The following is a 19848-nucleotide window of genomic DNA, read 5'->3' as shown; positions in this document are numbered from 1 at the left end:
TGTTGAGCTTTTGTTTCAGTTGTCAACAAGGAGGGAGTGGGGGTGGCGGTGGGGAATGGGATTGCTGCAACATCGGCTTGGGCTTAGGATATAGAAGCGACTGCCCCTCCCCCCTCTCTCACCCACTCGAACACAACAATGCTGCATGCAACTATTGAAGCATGAACATGCAATTTATGTACCTACCGATGTGCCACCGATGCACCTACATACATACATATATACAATATACCTACGGAACTATGACGGAGAGCACTGGGCGACTGTACTTTTGATATAAAATCCACTCCACTTCCACTCCCCCTCCTCCTCCCACTTCCATACATGGGAAATCAAACAAACACACACATATTCGGCAGAGATATATTCGAGAGTGTGTGTGTATGGCTACCCCCCCTTAGAGACACCCACTTGGAGTGGAAAGCTCTGTTTAGTTTTAGTTGCGCTTTAAACTGCATTTCGGCTTTGCTTTCGGATGCTTTGTTGTTGTAAGTTATATACATATAGGTAGGAGAGGGGGGGTAGAAGGGGGGTCTTCCAATGCCTCTCTATATATAGGAGTGTGTGCTAGTATTAGTATGTGTGTGAAATAGAAAACAACTGCAATATGTGGTGCTGATGGAATGCAGATGCAGATGGAAGAGGGGGCCACCAGAGAGGTCCTATCACCAGGTCCTAGGTCCTAGGTCCTAGGCCCTACTCCTACCTTACTCCCTTTTATTATAATCCTAGGCACCAAGGCACTCTTTAACTATCTTCTAACTACAGTTTTCATTTATGTTTCAAGTTATTAACATATTATTATTTTGTTATAACAAGTTATTATTTTGGTAGTTACTAGTAGTTTTCTTTTATAGAATGTGGATTCTAGATGGCATTACTGTAGATACTATTCTTCTATACCTTCTTATAGGATCTATCATCTATAATTTAGAATCTATGATCTATATTTATATCTAAAATATACTACAGATACTATTTGATATCTTAAACCCATTCTTACAAGCCATTCTTACAACACTTTTTACTTTTCTAGATTCTTTAAGATAGCCCTTCCCAAAGACAGCATTATAGATTATATTATATTATTATATATCAGTATTATATACTCTTCTTCTATACCTACTTATAAAAACTATAATCTGTCTATATCTATATCTCTTATAGGCAGTAGATAATTTTCTTCTGTATCTTCTTATAGATACTATTCTATCTCTTTAACCCAAGCTTATAAACCATCACTTTTCTCACTTTTTATATAGATTGTAGATTATTCAGTACAAAGATATATTCTTTCCTTCCTTTAGATACCGTCTTATAGGATCTATAATCCATATATGTATCTATATCTATATCTATATCTATATCTATATCTATATCTATATCTATATCTATATCTGTTGTCTCCGGGACGTGTGGCCCCACGTTTCTTTAGCAAACACTTAATGTTCCTTAATAATAATCTTTATTAATCTTTATTAATCAAAAGCTTGAAACAAAAGTGTAAAGGCGCGCTAAAAAACTTCGTGTTTTATCCACACGTTAACTTCACCGTATTTCTCCTCTTCTTTTTAATAGCGATGGCCGACGCTTTTCCTTCTTTTGGCCGTTACTAAACCTATCGATAAGTTTACATATGTGTGCTTATTCTAAACAATTCAAATTTAAATCAAAAATTCTGTTACGGCGGCAACATTCCCTCCCCCGTAATTGATCCCGGTTCGTGGTCAGTTACCATCCTCCAAGCCGACGTCCAAAACCGCTATCTTCGTTGCTGGTCTTTCCAAAATGCCGTGCTGGGTCTTTATAGTTACTCGTCGAACTTGTCCATCCTTGGCCTTCATTGTGTCGATCACTCGTCCCTTTAGCCACAAGTTCCTGGGTAGAAGCTCATCTACGATGACTACGATGCTCCCAATGGTTATGGGAGGTACCTTCTCGAACCATTTGGTGCGCCTGGTTAATACGGGCGCATACTCTTTAATCCATCGCTGCCAAAAACGGTCCCCGAAGCGCTGAGTCTCAATCCATCTACGCTGCAGATTCATCCCTTCTTTTGGCAGTGGCTTGTATCCATTCGCTGACCCCAACAATAGGTGGTTCGGGGTCAGAGCGGCGTCATCCTCAGTGTTCAGACTTACGAACGTGAGCGGTCGCGAGTTGATGATAAATTGCGCCTCCATCAAGGCGTTTCTCAGGCCCTCGTCGTTGAAGGAGTAACTTGGGCAAATGTTTTTCAAAATTCCTTTTGTTGTACGGACGAGTCTCTCCCATGCTCCGCCCATGTGTGGTGCTCCTGGTGGGTTGAATCGCCACTTTATGCCATCGAACTTAATGGTGATCTTATCGTGCTCGATCTTTTTCAGCTCTTCTCGCACGGCTTTTTCCGTGGCTCTGAAGTTCGTACCATTGTCTGAGAATATTTCCTTCGGAGTCCCTCGAAGTGCCATAAAATTGGAGAGGCACATGATGCATGAACTTGTGTCCAGACTATAGGCGATCTCGAAATGCACCGCGCGCAACGTGAGGCAGGTGAACAGAGCTACCCATCTCTTCTCTTTGCGCCTGCCGACGTTCACCAATAACGGGCCAAAATAATCGACGCCTGTGTAAGTAAACGGTCTCTGGAAGCTTCCTATTCTCGCTCTCGGAATCGGTGCCATCTGGGGTGGTCTGGGAGCTGCACTGTCAACCTTGCATCGTTGGCATGTACTCCGCACGGATTTATACAACACTCGGAGGCGGCTGATGTAAAACGAAGCCTTGATGTCGTTTATTGCAGTCTCGTGAGCAAGATGATGGTACTTCTCGTGAAAGCTCCTCACTATTAGGTTAGTTATCCGGCATCCTGGAGCTAGTATAATTGCGTCTTCAGCTATGTCAATTGAGTTCAGTCTGCCTCTAGTCCGCAGTACTCCATCGTTGTCTACATATGCGTTCAATCCGACCAATCTGTTTCCTTTGCGCAGCGTCGCTCCCACGGATAGCACTTTCGATTCTTCGGCGAAGGCGATGGCTTGGGATTGCTTATAAAGTAGTATTTTCGCTTTCCTCACATGGTCCATCGTCGTGGCTGTTGGCATGTCTTGCTTGGCGCATTTCGCTCGTAACCGATCGACGAACAGGAATATTATCGCTACTGCTCTATACATCCGCCGCCAGCTCGAGAAATGGTGCGCATTGAACATAACCACTGATCTCGCGCACGTTGTCATCACATGCTTCCGTATTTCTGAAGTATCGATGATGCTCTCCTGCTTTGTCGATGTTGGCCAATGGCTGGATTCAGCTTTTAGGAACCCTGGCCCCGTTATCCACGTCTTCTGCTGGGTTTGGTCGGTGATCTTTGTAGCTCCGTCTGCTACGTTCAGCTTCGAGGGTACCCACCGCCATTGCTCGACTTGCGTTGTTTCCAGGATTTCGGCGACTCTGTGCATCACGAACTGATGAAAGTTACGGGGGTCCATAGTCAGCCACTGCAGTACTGTCTTTGAATCTGACCAGTATGTGGCGTTGTCGATCCGCAGGTTGCGCGTGCTCATCACCTTGTGGGCTAAGCGTGCTCCCATAACTGCTGCCTGCAGCTCCATACGCGGAATCGAGAGTGGTTTTAAAGGTGCCACCTTCGACTTCGCTATCACCAAAGAGACGTCGACTTTGGCATCCATTGCTACACGCAAGTAGCAGACAGCAGAATACGCATACTCGCTGGCGTCGACGAATGTGTGGAGCTCCGTTTGGCGTGGATCTGATGTGTCTGGGGAGAAGCATCTCGGCACCTCGAAAATCCTGATTTTCCCTAAAAGAGTTTTCCAAAGGCGCCAGTCTTCCAGAATCTTCTCGGGCAGCTCCTGATCCCAGTCGATATTTAGCCGCCATATACGCTGGAGAAGTATTTTCAGCCCAATCGTGTGGCACGACAAGAATCCTAATGGATCGAAGATCGACATAAGGACTTGCAGAACTTCTCGCTTGGTCGGGACTATGTTTTCTGCCAGGACGTCGCGTTTCAGCCTTGCAAATCTGCAGAGAAACTTAAACACATCCTTATGTGGGTCCCAGGACATACCAAGTATCTTTTCAGTCGAACAAAAATCCACAGGTTCTTGGCTACCAACATTGCCATTACTTTGCAAGCTCTTAAGGACTTCTTTTGAATTAGAAGACCAGTTGCGGATCTCGAATCCGCCTCTTCGATGAACCTCTATGACTTGTCTGGTGGTCTGGATGGCCTCCTGTTCGTTCCTCATGCTATCGATGTAGTCGTCGACGTAGTGCGCCTTTTGGATGGCGTTTAAGGCCAATGGGAAATCTTCTTGATGGGCTTCTGCATTTTTGTCTCGAACGAAGTGAGCGATGAATGGTGCGCAACTGATCCCAAAAGTCATAGCCCGCATAACATAGGTTTCTACTTTATCGCTGCTTCTGTCATACCACAAGAATCGTTGCGCGTGCATATCCTCCTCACGGATGTTGATCCTGTGAAACATTTCCGCAATGTCTCCGCAAATCGCAATCTTGTTGACACGAAAGGCTAGTAAGACCTCTATGAGTGGGTTCAGGCAATCTGGTCCCTTAAGTAAGTAGTCATTCAGTGCACATCCGTGTGACTTCGCGGCTGCATCCCATACCAGTCTTAGCTTACTCGGCTTATTTGGATTTCGCGCTATGAATATCGGCAGATACCACGTACGGCTGTTCTCACGGCAGGTTTCCTCCTTGGATAGCTTAACCGCGTATCCTTTGTCTAGAAGGTTCCTGACTTGGGCGTCAATCTTGTCGTACATATCAGGTTCCTGAGATACCTTTTTCTTTATGCAGGTAAGGCGTTTCAGAGCGTTACCGCGGCTCTCTGGCAGTTTGTCGATGCCACCACGCCACGGAAAACCGACTTCGTATTTTCCTGACTTCTCTTGGCAGGTGGTCTCTAATATTTTGACTGCTAGCTTATCTTCGGCTGAATATAGCTTACGTGGTACGAGCGTCTCAAGGCTGTAATGGTTCTTGATATCGTCATGAAGCTCCTGCCAATCGCAGTCGCAGTGATGCATGACAATAGATCGTTGGGGGTTCGTCGATCCTTGGATGGTCCATCCTAGCATACACTTCGATGCTATCGGTTCGTTCCATTTCCCTTCTCGGATCCTGCGAGGGACTGCTAGCTTCCAATTATTCGACCCGATTAGCAATGTCGGCTGGGCAGAATAGGACTCTAGCGGTAAGTCTCTCAGATGCTGGAATCTGCTACGTAGTTCTTTCATCTCGACTGTCTGTTTTGGCAGTGCTAGGTTCTGAACGGTCTGGACGTTGTTCAACCAATAAAATCTATCGGAATTGGTTTCAGAGATTTGGACTGATGCTTTTACGGATTCGCTCTCAATTCGAGTTGTTTCTGCGGTCCACTGTAAACACATTGGCGCAGCTTGGCCTTGTATTCCTAATCTTTGGAATACAGATGCGTCTACTAAAGTCACGGATGATCCTTCGTCTAGGAATGCATAGATTTCGATCATCCTGCTGCCATTGCGTAGCTTAACTGGAATGATGCGAAAGAATTGACTTCCGTAGTTGTCGTCTTGATGCGTACTCACGAGATTTTGTGTACTGCCTTGTTCCGTGTGAAGTAGCTCATGGTGCCGCCTTGTACATCCGTTAATTCCACAGTTTCCGGTTCGGCATCTATTGCGATGTACTTTGAGGCAGCAGAAACATGCTTTACTCGATGTGATTATCTGCCACCTGTGCTGCGTGTCGAGGTTCAAGAACACCTGACATTGTGGTGGGCGGTGACTGATGTCGCCGCACGCCACGCACCCCGATTGAACTTGCTGCTGAGCTGCTTCCGTTTGGCTTGCGTTCGATCGTGCTTGTCCTTGCGTTGCGCGACTGTTGTGAGTGTTAACTGCGCCTGATTTGTAAAACGATGGCGCCACTACTGAAGATGCTGCCTCTGCGATCTTGTACAACCAATCGCTGAATGCTTTAACTGCTGCTATCCTATCATCGCGAGGTTGCATTGCCCAATTTAGCTTGTGTTGGTTGGGAAGCTTATCTACGAGCTCCTTAACCAGCATTGGATTGTTAAGATGTGCCTTCAGATCGCATGCCTCCATAATCGCACAGACGTTGCGAACTGCTAGCGCGTACTCTATTAACGCCTCCAATCTGTCTTTGGGTGGTGCCAGTCTTCGCACCTTTTCCACCATTCTTTCTAGGATATGCTCTGGTCTGCCGAAGAACATCTTCAGAGTGCTGATGACATCTGGAACTAGGTTCGGAAGTAGAAGTTTATCCCTAATCAGTTCACGAGCCTTTCCTTTAAGCGACTTTTGCAGACGTAGCATGTTTTCCACGTTGGTGTATCCAGCTGCTGTGGTGCTGTGTTCGAACGTGCTGATAAATAACGGCCACTCCTCCGGATCTCCACTGAATGTTGGAAGATCTTTTGGTATAGCTTGCCGGGCCGCTATTTGACTGCTCGTTGGTGAATCTATAGCTCGAACCATCCCGGCTTCCGGTACATCAGTGGGATTCATCTGCATGAGAAGTTTATACTTTTCTTCTATAAACTTTGCCTCCGATTGCCTTTTCTCCTCTAGCATCTTTAAAAGCAATTGGTTCCTATTCCTTTCCGGATTTCCTTCCTGCGCGTGTGTGTTCTCTCCGCTGCCGGCCATATCGATTAGAGTATCGACAGCTAGCGCTTTGTCGTGCGGTTCGGGGGTGGCCATTGCGTCTTCGCGTGTTTGAGGCTGTACCGGTGATCTTTGCATACTGCCGTACGGTGCTATGTGGCTGCAACCCGCTAGGCAGAAATCGCAACTCCAGTCCTTGCTCTCAATGTCGTCCTCTACGCCGGCACACTCAAAATGGTACCACCTTCCGCAAACGTCACACTGAACCCAATTCTCTGACGCTGTCTCGTTCTTGTTCTCACAAATTTGGCACACTTCTATGTTCATGCTCCACTCTAACTGGCGTGCGTGTTCTGACGCGTCTGCATGTATACGTGTGCTTCTTCGTTCGATCTGCGTGCTTACCTAGCTTTTCTTTCTAGGGCAGCCACGCCTTTACCTCTGCCTTGATCCGCAAAAGTCCTTTCGTTCCTGTAATCGACGTGATCAACTCGACCTAGCTGTTATCTGCTGGGAATCCGACGCTTTGATCCGTAGGTAACGAAGTTTTTTGGAACTCGAAGTTTTTTAGAAATGTTGTCTCCGGGACGTGTGGCCCCACGTTTCTTTAGCAAACACTTAATGTTCCTTAATAATAATCTTTATTAATCTTTATTAATCAAAAGCTTGAAACAAAAGTGTAAAGGCGCGCTAAAAAACTTCGTGTTTTATCCACACGTTAACTTCACCGTATTTCTCCTCTTCTTTTTAATAGCGATGGCCGACGCTTTTCCTTCTTTTGGCCGTTACTAAACCTATCGATAAGTTTACATATGTGTGCTTATTCTAAACAATTCAAATTTAAATCAAAAATTCTGTTACGGCGGCAACAATATCTATATCTATATCTATATCTATATCTATATCTATATCTATATCTATATCTATATCTATATCTATATCTTTGTTATAGACATTATATTATATCATTTTAAAAGATATCCCTTCTTATAGTAGGGAGTATAATAATATATTATTATTTAATCCCATCTTCCATATAACCTATCATATAGATACTATATCTTCTATACCTTCTTATAGATACTAATTTATCTCATCTCAATTATGGATTTTCTCATGTATAGATTATATTATATAAGATCTCCCTTCTTATAGAAATTATTTAAGATACTATTCCTTCCCATCTATACCTTCTTATAGCTACTATTTTACCTCCAAATCTCTACCATCCGAAGTTAGAGTTATGATATCTCCATATCATAACTCTACAATCTCTTCCGAAAGTACCAGTACTAACAGATTCAATTAGTATCTCTCCCCCTAGTACTCTCCAAAAAATATCCCTTTAACTCCTGCCTAGTGATACCAAAGGTTCCGTCGCGAATCTCTCCACAAAGGACCAATGGAATTTGGAAATATTTCCACCAACTTGCCTCTTGTTTTTTCTGCAAGTTCTTCTATCTTTTGCCTTGTTTTCTTTTATTTCTCTTTCGTATACATTTTTTTATGATTCCATTTTGTGCTTCTGGGGGAGTGGGTGGGGTGGGTGGTTTCAACTTTGCCTCTGAACCCTACTGCTGGTAACTGCCGCTGAAAAATCGATTATGCGCTGAGGCTCCTCGGCGTGGCACGCAACTTTAATTTAAAGCAGCCGAGGGTCCTTAGAAATTATCACTAGAGTTGCATGGGCAGAGAGGAGGGGAGTGGAAGGAGTAATATCGATTAAATAATTGTCTTTAAAAAGAAGGTTTTTGAAATATTAATAAAAAAAAATGAAAAAGGGAACTGTTTTATTGATTTTGTAATGAGGTTTCCCAGGATCCTTCCTGGTTGTGTCCTTTCTAGGTGGGCCTTGGGAGTTACATGGGGGGAGAGGGGGTGGTGGCAGAGCCTGTAAGCTTCCGCTTATGTATAAACTTTTTCGGCAGTCAGCAAAAACAACAACAATAACAACAGAAGGACAACAACAGGAACAACAAAAGTAAGAAGAAGAAGAAGCCAACTATGGGAATATGAGAGAAGGCTGCTGCAGTGAGAGGGGGTGGGGTTGAGGGGGTAGGGTGGTGTACAGAATATTTCAGAAGGTAGGGTGGGGGGCGGGGTTTCCTGTAACTACACAGGAAAGTGTTAATTTTAATAAATAAATTATTAAAAATAATACAAATAATTACAAATAATAATAATAAATTAATTATTTATTTTTATTTATTAATTTAAGTCAATAAGTTAGGGAAATTTTATATTAAAATTTTATTTCTATTTAAGAAGATTTAAGGAAAGAAAGTAGGAAAGAAAAGAGAAGGAAAGAAAGTATTTTTTTGATTAAGGTGAACCTTATTTACTTTCATAATTACATATATTAAAATAATATAATATATATAAAATTATATAAAAATATATGACTAAACTATAAGAAAATAATAATTGAAAATAAATACTTAGAACTAAAAGTATAAGAGTTTTATTTTTTAATAAAAATATTAAAATTTGTCATATATTTTATTATTATTATTTATTTTATTATTATAAAATTACTACAGTTATTATAAAAGATGTTATGCAGATTATTATATATCTTAATTATTATTTCTATAATCCCTAATATTTTTCCCAAGTGTACCGGATAGGGAGGATGAAAAAAGGAAGTGGGAGCCGACTGGTAGGGAGGTAGGTAGGAGAGAAGAGAGGCGTGGCGAGGCGAGGAGAGGAGAGGAGGTCCTTTGGCTGCGTTGTTTGTGTATCGGGTGGCGTTAGTTGAAATGCAGACGTTTTGCATTGTTGTTGTGGGTGGTCCTTTGGGGGTGGCCCAAATAGGGGTGGGGGGTGGGTGGTTCGAAGGGATGGATGTATGGATGGAAAGGGGGTGGCTGGGTTTGTGGCGGCGGCTACGGCTCTGTGGCTGTAAAATGCCCCGAAACGGTACAGCTGTGCATGCACATGTACATAAACCCGCACACACACACACAAACACACACACACTCTCCATCCAGGACATATAATCAGGAGACGGAGGCAGTAAGAGAGAGCGAGCGAGAGAGAAGTATGCAAAAACAGATACATATACAAAACAGGCAGGGAGGAGGGGTAGCGGGTGGTGAATGACAGGGTCTGGTCTGGTCGGCTGCTTCCTTCCTCGCATAGTTCAAGTATGCATATAATATCCGGGCTTGTCGGTGCCCGAAAACGAAGGCAATAACAAGGGGTGGGGGTGGGGGAGGACCACCCACTCCTCCTCCCACGCACAGCGGAGGTCATGAGAGTAGCAAGAGCTATTATTTAAATCAAAAATGTATTAGATTTTGAAATTAAAAGATATTATTTTCAAAAAAGGACATTTTAAAGAGCCAGAATCCTGTTGTTTAAAGACAAAGGAGGTAGTGGGTTAAGGGTTAAGGGGTTAAAAGGTTAAAGGTGGTGCTCCAGGGTGGTGTTTTCTCTGCTTGAGTGCATTTCCGGCTGTTTTGTGGGTGGCAGCCTCGTTTGTACGTTGTGGTGCCACTGCCCCTCTCACCCGCCCTTCCTCCCTCTCTCTGTCTCCCTATCTCTTTCTTGCTTTTATCTCTCTCTCTCTCTCTCTTTGTGGCAATAGTTGTGTAATCTATGCGATGATATGCCTATGCCATTGTACATCAGGGGGTGCAGGGGCAACTTCCGCAACTTCCTGCAGGTCGATGCGATGTGGTTTATTTTATGCAACACACCACCCCCTCAACCATTCTACCATCCTAGCACCCCCCCTGTTATGCAAATTTTCCCTCAAAATTGTAATCCGAAATTTGTTGATGCCACACGTATGGGTCTCAATGTGCAACAAGCAACATATGATATTTGATAGCCACAATATATGTAGTTCAGTGTTAGTGAGCACCCCCCCTCCCCTTTAAATAATTTTAATGAAAATCGCAATTAGCGAAAAATATTTCAAACTCTTCAACCACCTCTCGGTGGCTATAATTTTGGGGGCAGAGTGGCTTAGTTGGAGAATCAAAACTATAAATTTCAAGCCCAACTGTACTGCACCACCCCCTCTATAGGCACCACCTGGAATGCAAACTCTGGGTGCCGAGTGGGTGGTGCAAGTGTGGGTTGCAAGAGTGGCAGGGTAGCCTGCCACTTCGATTTTGCGCGTTTGGCAATTATGTGGACATGTGTCTTGATGGCTATGTACTATGTACTCTCTTATATACTTGCCACATAGTACTGGCCTTGTACTAACTTCTAATAACTGTACTTGCCAAAACAATTAACTAAAAAAAATAGTACAAGACTTTGAAAAGTGTGTATTTGTGGTGCAGAAGGTATCAGCGACATCTCCACCTTGCACCACCACCGTGTGGCACCACACCCTCTGCTGCCACGCCCCTCTATGCCCCCTTTTTTTTTTTTTTGCCCCCCGTGCCACCCAGAACACGCCCAAAAAAGCCAAAACAGCCATACTTGCCACCAGAGCAGCCTGGCATCGATAGAGCGAGGGGTGAACCACCCCCACCTGCCACCTGCCACCACCCCCCACCTACCAACTTCCTCCTCCTACCACCCCACCTCCCCGCTGAAGAGCTGCCTGCATAAAATATTTCTAGATACACATTTTTGTGTTAGGACGAAAAGGAAGAAAAAAAAAAAGGTTACCCAACAACACACACAGACACAGGGGGGTGTAGGGGTAGGGGGGTGTAACTGCCATGTGGGTGGCAACCTCTGGGGGCGAACCGCGACAGCCCAGACGTAAAGGCTGCGGCCTGCCACTCTCCTCTCCTCTCTTCCACTCCACTCTCCTTTCTGGCCCTTTTTTAAAGCCAAGTTTAAAGCGAGCTGCAAAGTTTTTGGTCCTGGAGGCATCATCTCCTGATTTCCCAGGCACTGCTGCCCCTCCTCCTCCTCTCCTTCTTCTCCTCCTTCTTGGTTAGCCCTTTTCCCTCCTCCTGGATGTCCTTGTTTCCTTGGATATCCTTTTCCCTTCGAAGCACCCCTTTAAGTAAAGTAACTTGTCGAATCTGTTCTTCTATAATGTTTGTTTTTGTTGCTTATAATAGGGGGTTTAGGGGTTAGAGGGGTTAGAGGGGGTGTACTATGTAGTCTATTCTATATCCCATTCTATAGTCTATTCTATATCCTTTCAGATATCCTATTCTATATCGTCTTCAGAGAATCACGAGTCTCTAGGGCCCTTAAAAGTTTTGTTGGAGTTTGTATCTCCTATCCTATAGTATCTACAGGATATATAGTAAGTCTATAAGAAGTTAGTAGGCAGAACATAGTATCGATGGCTTAGTTCTTGTTCTACAGATACTAAGATAGTTAGTAGGACATGTGTATATTCTGTTCTATATCCTTTTTATACAATTAGGAGTTAGTGGGAGCTACTATCCCTCATAGTATCTATCCTATAGTATCTACAGGATATATAGTAAGTTAGTTAGTAGGAGATAGTATCTATGACTTAGTTCTAGTTCTAAAGATACTAAGTAAGTTGGTAGCATATAGTATCTATAAGATATCATGCTATATAGTAACTCCCTAGTACTTCCCAGCACTTCTTAGTCCTTTTCAGCACTCTTATCTAGTAGTATCTTCTAAAAAACCCTTTTAAAATAATATCTCTTACATTTTTAATCCCTTATTTAATTTAAAAATTAATAAAACCCTTTAACCTTCGGTATCTGCTAGTCGTTAACTCTTAGTAACTTAAACTAAAAGATACTTTTATATTTTTGTTTGCCTTTCGTGGCTCTGAAGTTGTTTTTCCGGTGGTTGAAAGTTGCGGAAAAGTGCGTGGTTGGTGGGCCATGGGAGGGGGCAGGTGGTGGCTCAAGAGTATACAGTATGTTTAGACTCCCCCCCCTAACCAAAAGGGGCGGGGCTGTCTGCTTATGACAAGTCAGCCAATTTTCGGGGAAACTCATTCATTTCCTATCAATTTTTCTTTGATTTATTTAAAAGGATAGTAGCATCAGAAGGGGATAGAAGGACTTTTCTGCCAAACTTTTGCTTATTTTGTTTTCTGTTTTTTAGTTTTTAATTTTTTCATTTTTTTGTGTTTGTTTTTTGTTGATATTTTGTGGCCTTTTAATTGCCTGATTAGCCGTCCCGAAGCTTACACACAAATACATGATAAATACATGATGCCACTACCTACCTATACCCCCCTGCCCCATGCCCCAATCACCCCACCCCACCCCACCCCCTTATATAGTAGAACCCAAGGCAGAAACAGAAACTCTCGTATATACAAACATTCCATGACGTGTACATAAACAGCTCTCTCTCTCTTACTCTCAGTCTCTGTCGACCTTCCATCTCACTCTTTTTCTCTCTCTCTCTTTTGGCATTCGATTCCCCCACCTATAGCTTCTCCTGCTCGACCTCCCCCCTCCCCCTGCCTGCTGATACCTTTCAACATCTTGGGGCTGCTGCGCTTTTGGTAAAAATTATAATTTATGCTTCGGATCGGCCATCGAACGGCCAGTTCTTATCTTAAACACCATTCTGCGATTTCAATTTCTATAAAAAGATAAACTTGCTTCTTTAGGGGGGGAGTATGCTTAAAATCATTCATTGAATTTAAAGTAATGTCTAATATATGATAATAAAATATAAATAATATAAATAATAAAATATAAATAATATAAATAACAACGTATAAACAAATCTAATAATAATAATTAATATTATTAATTAATTAATGTAAATTAATATCTAATATCTCAAGAATGTGGGCTTTAAAATCTCAAGCAAATTGCTTCAAAAACTAAGTTAACTAAGTAATGAATCATTTTTTAAGACTTTGGGTCTTTTTTTAGTAAGAATTCTAAACTTATCATTGTTTTTTCCACAAACTCATGTTTTTCGGTTTTTATCATAACTCTACTATACCAATTACTCTTTTGAACTCTTTTATACCAATTATTTTAAAATTTTCAACATAATATTTGATAATAGTTAAAAGACAGTTTTATATTGAAACTTTTTTTTTATATATTTCACTTTAAAGTAGAAACTAAAATCCATTAAAGCCCTTTTTTGTCGCCAAAACCAAAAAAAGTCTTTTCAAAAAGTATAAAATCTATATTTCAAAAAACCCTGCCAGTATTAGCTGGAAAAATAGATTATCTAAGGTTAAAATTAAGATTTTTGTTTATTATGTGATCTATCTTTAAGATAAAATAGGCTTTAGAGTCCAACATTGTTTATATTTCGTATTTGTTTATATTTTTTGTATCAAAATGATGTCAAATATTCTTAAAACAACATACTTTAATATGGTATTTGGTGGTATAATAAAATAACCAAAAAATAAAATATAAATGATCAAAAAGAATTTACAAAAATGTTTCTTTTTTTCATACAATGTGAAACTATTCCCCCCTTATTTTACATAAAAATAAAACAATATGAAATTAATTATTCCTCAATGACGTTGAAAAATATATAATATTAACAAATAAATAAATATTTAAAATAAGTTGAACTTTAAACTCTACTAAATGGCCAAAAGTACTAACCAAAATAAGTTTGGCCAAAAAACAAAAAATGTGTTAAGTATTTCCTGGCAATAAAAAATTGGTTTTTATTTTCGGCAATGGCTGCAGTTTTTTTTGTCCAATTTTATTTTATTTTTTTTTGTTTTTTGTTGCTATTTAAATGGGCAGCTGTCAGCTGCGTTGCTGTTGCTCCTCCCCCGCTTCCTGTCTCCCCCTCCCCTCCTCTTGCGATCTCTATCACACAATGCCCCTCAATTTAAGTTAGTTTGTGGTTTTTTTTTTTTTTTTTTTCTGTTTTTTGTTGCTCTCTCTCTCCGACTCAGGTTGCTTGAGGCAATTGACCGTTTAAATGACTTTTCTGAGGAGGTTTTGTTGTTTTTTTTTTGTTAAATTAAAAAATAAAAATATATATTTTTCATTCTTTAAGAAAAACTAGAAATCATTTAAGACTTAAACTTACAATTATTATTAATTATCTCAAAGATTTGTAATTTTAAAAAATAAAATGCAACTATAACTGTAAATGGCTTTAAAGTTTGAATTTTATTTTTGCTTTTCTGCTGATTTTCATGGTCAGCTCTTGCTGACTAATTATTTTATTGTGGCAACAATAATTATTGGCCAAAAAAAGACAAAAAAATGACAGCAAGAAGAAGAAACAGCTCAGGCCAATTTGGCCAAAAAAAATATAATAAAAATAAAACAAAAGCAGCAAAAAGGTAACCCCTGCCAACGACGCCCCCCTGCCTCCTCCCTACTCCCTCTCCCTGCAGACTAACAGACGGCCAAAAAAAAAAAGTGGCAAAGCTGCTTTTTGTTGTTGTTCTTGTTGCTATTGTTGTTTTTCTTTTGGTTTACCTTTTTACCTGTTTTATTTTGAAAAAAAAAAGAAGAGTTGGCATCTCGCTCGCACGCACACCCCACCTGGCTCCTTATACATATATACCGTACCATATACCTCGCGCGAGAGAGAGAGAGTGGAGAGAGGCAGGGGGAGAGAAAGAGAGCACACACAAAGACAACTGCAAAACACGCGCGCGGGCTCGTTACACGTCATTAAGTGCAAAAATAAGAACAGGCGCATAAAAAAATGCTGCCTTACATAGAAGACTAGTACTAGTGCTAGTATTAGTTGGTACTAGTTTTAGTTAGTACTAGTTTTAGTAAGAGCCACTAGCTAGTGTGTGGCTTAGTGGTTGCAGCATCACTTAACGAGTTACCGTTACTCCGCCACTGCATTTAAAGATTTCTCTTTTTTTCTTCTTCTTTGTTTTTTCTCTTCTTTTCTCATTTTTTTTTAAGACAAGAGTTCAGAGACCTAAAATTATAGTTTAATATTTAATATTATATATTTTTTTATTAGTACAACTAATTTAAAAAAAAAATACATAGACATATCCCCCCTCCCTATGTACTTTTTTTCGAATGTGTATTGTAAGTGTCGCCGTGCTTATCAGCTACTAGAGAGCTAGAAAAAAAAAAATGTTTTCTCTTTTTTTTCCATTTTTTTTTCGCTGAAATTTATTTTTATACACCCTGCATATGTAGAGACATACTTATATACATACTTATATACAGTACTTGGACTGCACCTAATTACTCGTACATGGCCAGGGAAACTATTCAGATTCAAGGGTTTGGGTTGCCAAATACCTAATAATTATAATCGAGATAGGGACTGGGACTTTATGCTGAAAAGTACATGAGATTGTTCTCTGTGTAGAGTCAGGGAGCTATTCTAATTAATAGATAAGTTAGTTTTTCTGGGAAGTATTTTGGTTCTTAATTTCATAATCTGGTTAAATAGGTTGGAGGATTTCATTCTTTTATTAATTTTATTTAAAAGTATTATTGAGAGTGCTTAAAAAACTACTTAAAAAGTTAATAATTGGTCTATTTTATGTAATATTTTAATTAATTTTAATATATATGTATATATTTTATACCCCTCTAAAAAGTTTATCTGTAAGATACTTTGAAAGATTCTTCATAAAAAGTTAATATTTGGTGAAATGTTTTATAAAATTGTATAATAGATACATATATTATATTATATTATATTATAGGATGTATTATAAGATGGTATATTATACTTTTGTATCTTTCTTACTTATGTATATCTTATATTTTGTATCTTATAAGTACATATACATATATCTTATATAGTTCGTATCCTATACTTCCTACTCTTATATTAATTAAAATCTCTAGAAGAGTCTATTTTAATGTAATATTTTTATATTATATTTAATTATGTTTCTATAAGTATACTCCCTTAAGATTATTTGGGAGCTGCCAGCGAACATGCACTTTGCAGGCAAAAAACGCGTGCTGAGATACAATTACAAGCTAATATATACAGTATTTGCATAATTATACTACTTTACTACTACATATAAAAATAAATAAATAAATATATAATATGTATGTAGTAAGTATATAAAGAACCACTGTGTACGTGCTTGGTTAGTTCAAGGCTAAAGTTTATTGCATCGCCAGTTGGCAGCTCTGATAAGCCTATTTATAAACTGATATTTACTTAATTATACTAATGGCAAACGAAACTGAAATCTAGCTGAGAAATTCAATGAAATTTCTATTGTTTTTTGTTATTTATTTTTATTTATTTATTTATTTTTTTTTTTTTGCACTTATCGTAAGCTAACAGCGTGCGTAATATGAATGTCATAAAAAAAAAAAATAAAAAAAAATAAAAGTGTGCTAGTGTTTGTGTGTTTTTGAGAGAAAAGTATCGGCTAACTGGTTTTTTGTTATTTCTTTTTGGGCGCTGGCATCGCGGTCGGCGTTGGCAGCGCTGCTTTTACGCGTTACTTTTTGGGGTTATTCTTACGCGTGCGGAGCGAGTCTTCTTCTTGCTACTCATTTCCATGCAAAAATTCAATTTTTTTTTTTTGGCAAAAAAAAAAAAATAAATAAAATTATAATGCCTAAAAATAGCCAAGCATAGTGATTCTGCCAGCGTCACTGCCAGCTGCAACGCCGACTGAAGCAGAGGCAGAGGCAGAACAATCGACGCGTTGGTAATTTGCTTGATTAAGTGGAATTTTTCCAAAGCATCGAAATGCAGGAGGCAGTGTAATGGATAAAAAAAAGTGTTAAGCATGTTAAGCATTTTCTTAAAAAAAAAAATGTGCCAAATGCAAATATGCGTAATAAAGTACTCTGCCCGGAGAGAATTGTAATAAATAGATCGCTTCGGTTGCCTTTTCGCCGTTTTTCGGTTCTGAGGCAAACAGTCAACGGCCACCGAGAGCCATAAAATACATGCACAACAGTCGAGGATAGAAAAATAGGGTTACCAATCAAAAAAAGTAAAATTAAAATTAATGTTAGTTTAGAAAGAAATAAAAAAAAATAACTATCTTATAAATAGAATAAAAAAAATATTATTTTTTTTAAATCTTAAACCTATTAAGTTGACTAGAATTGTAAAACACACACACACACACACACACACAAGTAGCGCAAGAGGAGCAGGGGGGTTGCCTGGTTGGATAGACAAAAGCAGAGAGGCGACGACGCAGCCAGCAGCTACGTCGGCCGAGGCAGCGACGTCGTCGGCTTTATATACAAGTTGAACCCATTGCCTATGTATGTATGTGTGTATGTGCTGTGCCGTGCGGTGTAGTGGTGTGAGTATCGTCACACCGACACGAATGGGACAGCTTGCTTATGTACATTGTACAACAACAACAACAACCAACAACAACAATAAATAGCAAGACGAGACAAGACGGGCTAAAAGGAAAGGGGTTGCCAATTGCAATTTCGCCATGTATTGAATCAAATATATGTATGTATGTTTTTAGGTATTTATGTATGTAGGTATATATGTACCCCCCCTCTTATATAAACTGCGCAAATGTACGAAACTGCAATTGACAATACTACTGTACTGAACATGTGCAAACTCGTTAAAGTTTCCGGGGTATCCAAAAATTTAAGGGCTTATCTACACCTATACCTCCACCTTAGACCTCATCCCCCCCTCATTAACTGCAACTGTAAATTGCTATTATCGCTTATCTTAAACTTTGTAATAAAATAAAAGTAAAAAATATATAAAAATGTTAACTTTAAAAAGCAAACAAGGCATTAAATGATGCTTTTGACTTCTTTGCTTCTTCGACTTTTTCTTCTCTTTATTTTTTTTTTTTTGTATTTTATTTTTTTAGTTTTTTTTTCAAGCAGAAAACAAAACCAGTTTGAAAGTCATTAATTTTTAGCTTGTCTTTGCATTGTTGCTCCCCTTATGTATTTAGTGTTTATTTACTTAACAACACTGGTCAAGAGCAGAACAGAAAAAAAAAACAGCTGTTGTTGCAACACCACCACCACCCACTCCCACTGGGGGGAGGTCATAAAATAGGCTCTTTTTTAAACCAAAAATATATTATAGTTGAAAGTGATAAGCCGAAATAGATAAAAGTTTCAAGTTTCAATGGAATTGTCACTTAGGACATGGGATATTGGGGGGTTTCGACTAGATACAGTGGAGTAAAATGGAGTATTATGGAGTTATTAGATTAAATAATATATCTCTCAACTTTATGGACTTTAATTCCATTACTTAACTTAATCCCAGACCATTTGAAACCCATTTTTAACTAAAAAATTTCACATAACAATGCAATCTTTAAGTGCAATCCGATAGTTCTCCATTGGACTTCGATGACATCACTAGGGGGGGACTGCACTTGGAATGGTTTCGAGTTTATAGTTTGTGATTTTTGAGTGCCTGGCGCTGCACCACCCAATCACCCAAACACCCACCGCACCGCGAATAGCTCTCCCACCGCCAAAATCCACTTCCAAATCTCAGTACCCCACCTCCCCCTATGTACTCTTGCTGGCTCGCTCTCTCTCTCTCGCTCTGTCGCTCTCTGTTCTATGCTTATGTACATACCCATAGATACATATGTATAAGATATGCGCATTTCTTATAGCGAAAATATGTTTATCGCGTTTTTTGTTTGCTAAGCTGCAAAGTATTTTTATAAAATTGTTGTTCTTTTTTTTTTCAACAAACATTTTGAGTTTAAATTTGATGAGGGGGGAGGGGGAAAAGATCATCACTTGAGATGATGACAAATGCTTAGTTTCTTAGATTTTATTTCCCATAAAAATGGAATTCTAATTTAGTTACTAAGCTCTGTCAGCTTTAGTTATCAGACTTGTTTAGTGGCTAATAAAATGTGGGCTTTACACAAATAGCTTAGGGATGGGGCAAAACTACATATATTAGTTGGAATGGGGAAATATCGAATAGAGTCCTTAAAAATGGCCCACCTTTGATTGGAGATTTCCGATTTCCGATTAGATTAGGAAAGATTAGGAGAGAGCAGGGGCAGTGTCATCGCTAAAGAAAGTTGCTTGTTGGTTCCCATGGGTTGATAACCAAACTAATATGCAAATCGATTTAGGGAAGGGGGATGAGGGATGGGGGATGGGGGAGCTGTGGGTGGCCCGGGTGGCGGGGTGGCCAGACCCCAAAAAAAAAAAAAAAAAACACAAAACGCCTCTGTCCGCACTCCGCTCTCTCCGCATAGCTCTCACTTTGATGTCGTCTCGCGTGTGTGCGACGGGCTCTCTCTTTTTTGCCATCTTGCTCTCGCCTCTACCTCCTCTCTACCACCTCCTCCCACCTCGCCATGACTTCGCTCTCGCTCTTACTCTCTCTCACCGCAGCCACAGTCAAACACATTTTGCTT

At 39.9% G+C, this 19848-nt stretch overlaps 2 protein-coding genes across 3 annotated transcripts in view; one reads left to right on the top strand and one right to left on the bottom strand.

Moving 5' to 3' along the window:
- Positions 1 to 19848, top strand: part of LOC6493476 (transcriptional repressor p66 alpha) — a 29673-nt gene that overhangs the window by 1915 nt on the left and 7910 nt on the right. The gene's annotated exons all lie outside the window — the stretch shown is intronic.
- On the bottom strand, positions 1728 to 6962 carry LOC123257069. The gene has a single exon (XM_044714507.1). It carries the CDS (start codon positions 6960 to 6962, stop codon positions 1728 to 1730), a length of 5235 nt encoding a protein of 1744 aa, XP_044570442.1.

Source organism: Drosophila ananassae, chromosome 2R, assembly GCF_017639315.1.
Source record: "Drosophila ananassae strain 14024-0371.13 chromosome 2R, ASM1763931v2, whole genome shotgun sequence".
NCBI classification, from domain to species: domain Eukaryota; kingdom Metazoa; phylum Arthropoda; class Insecta; order Diptera; family Drosophilidae; genus Drosophila; species Drosophila ananassae.
Note: the sequence above shows the minus strand (reverse complement) of the source record. Positions and strands in the feature narration are given on the sequence as shown.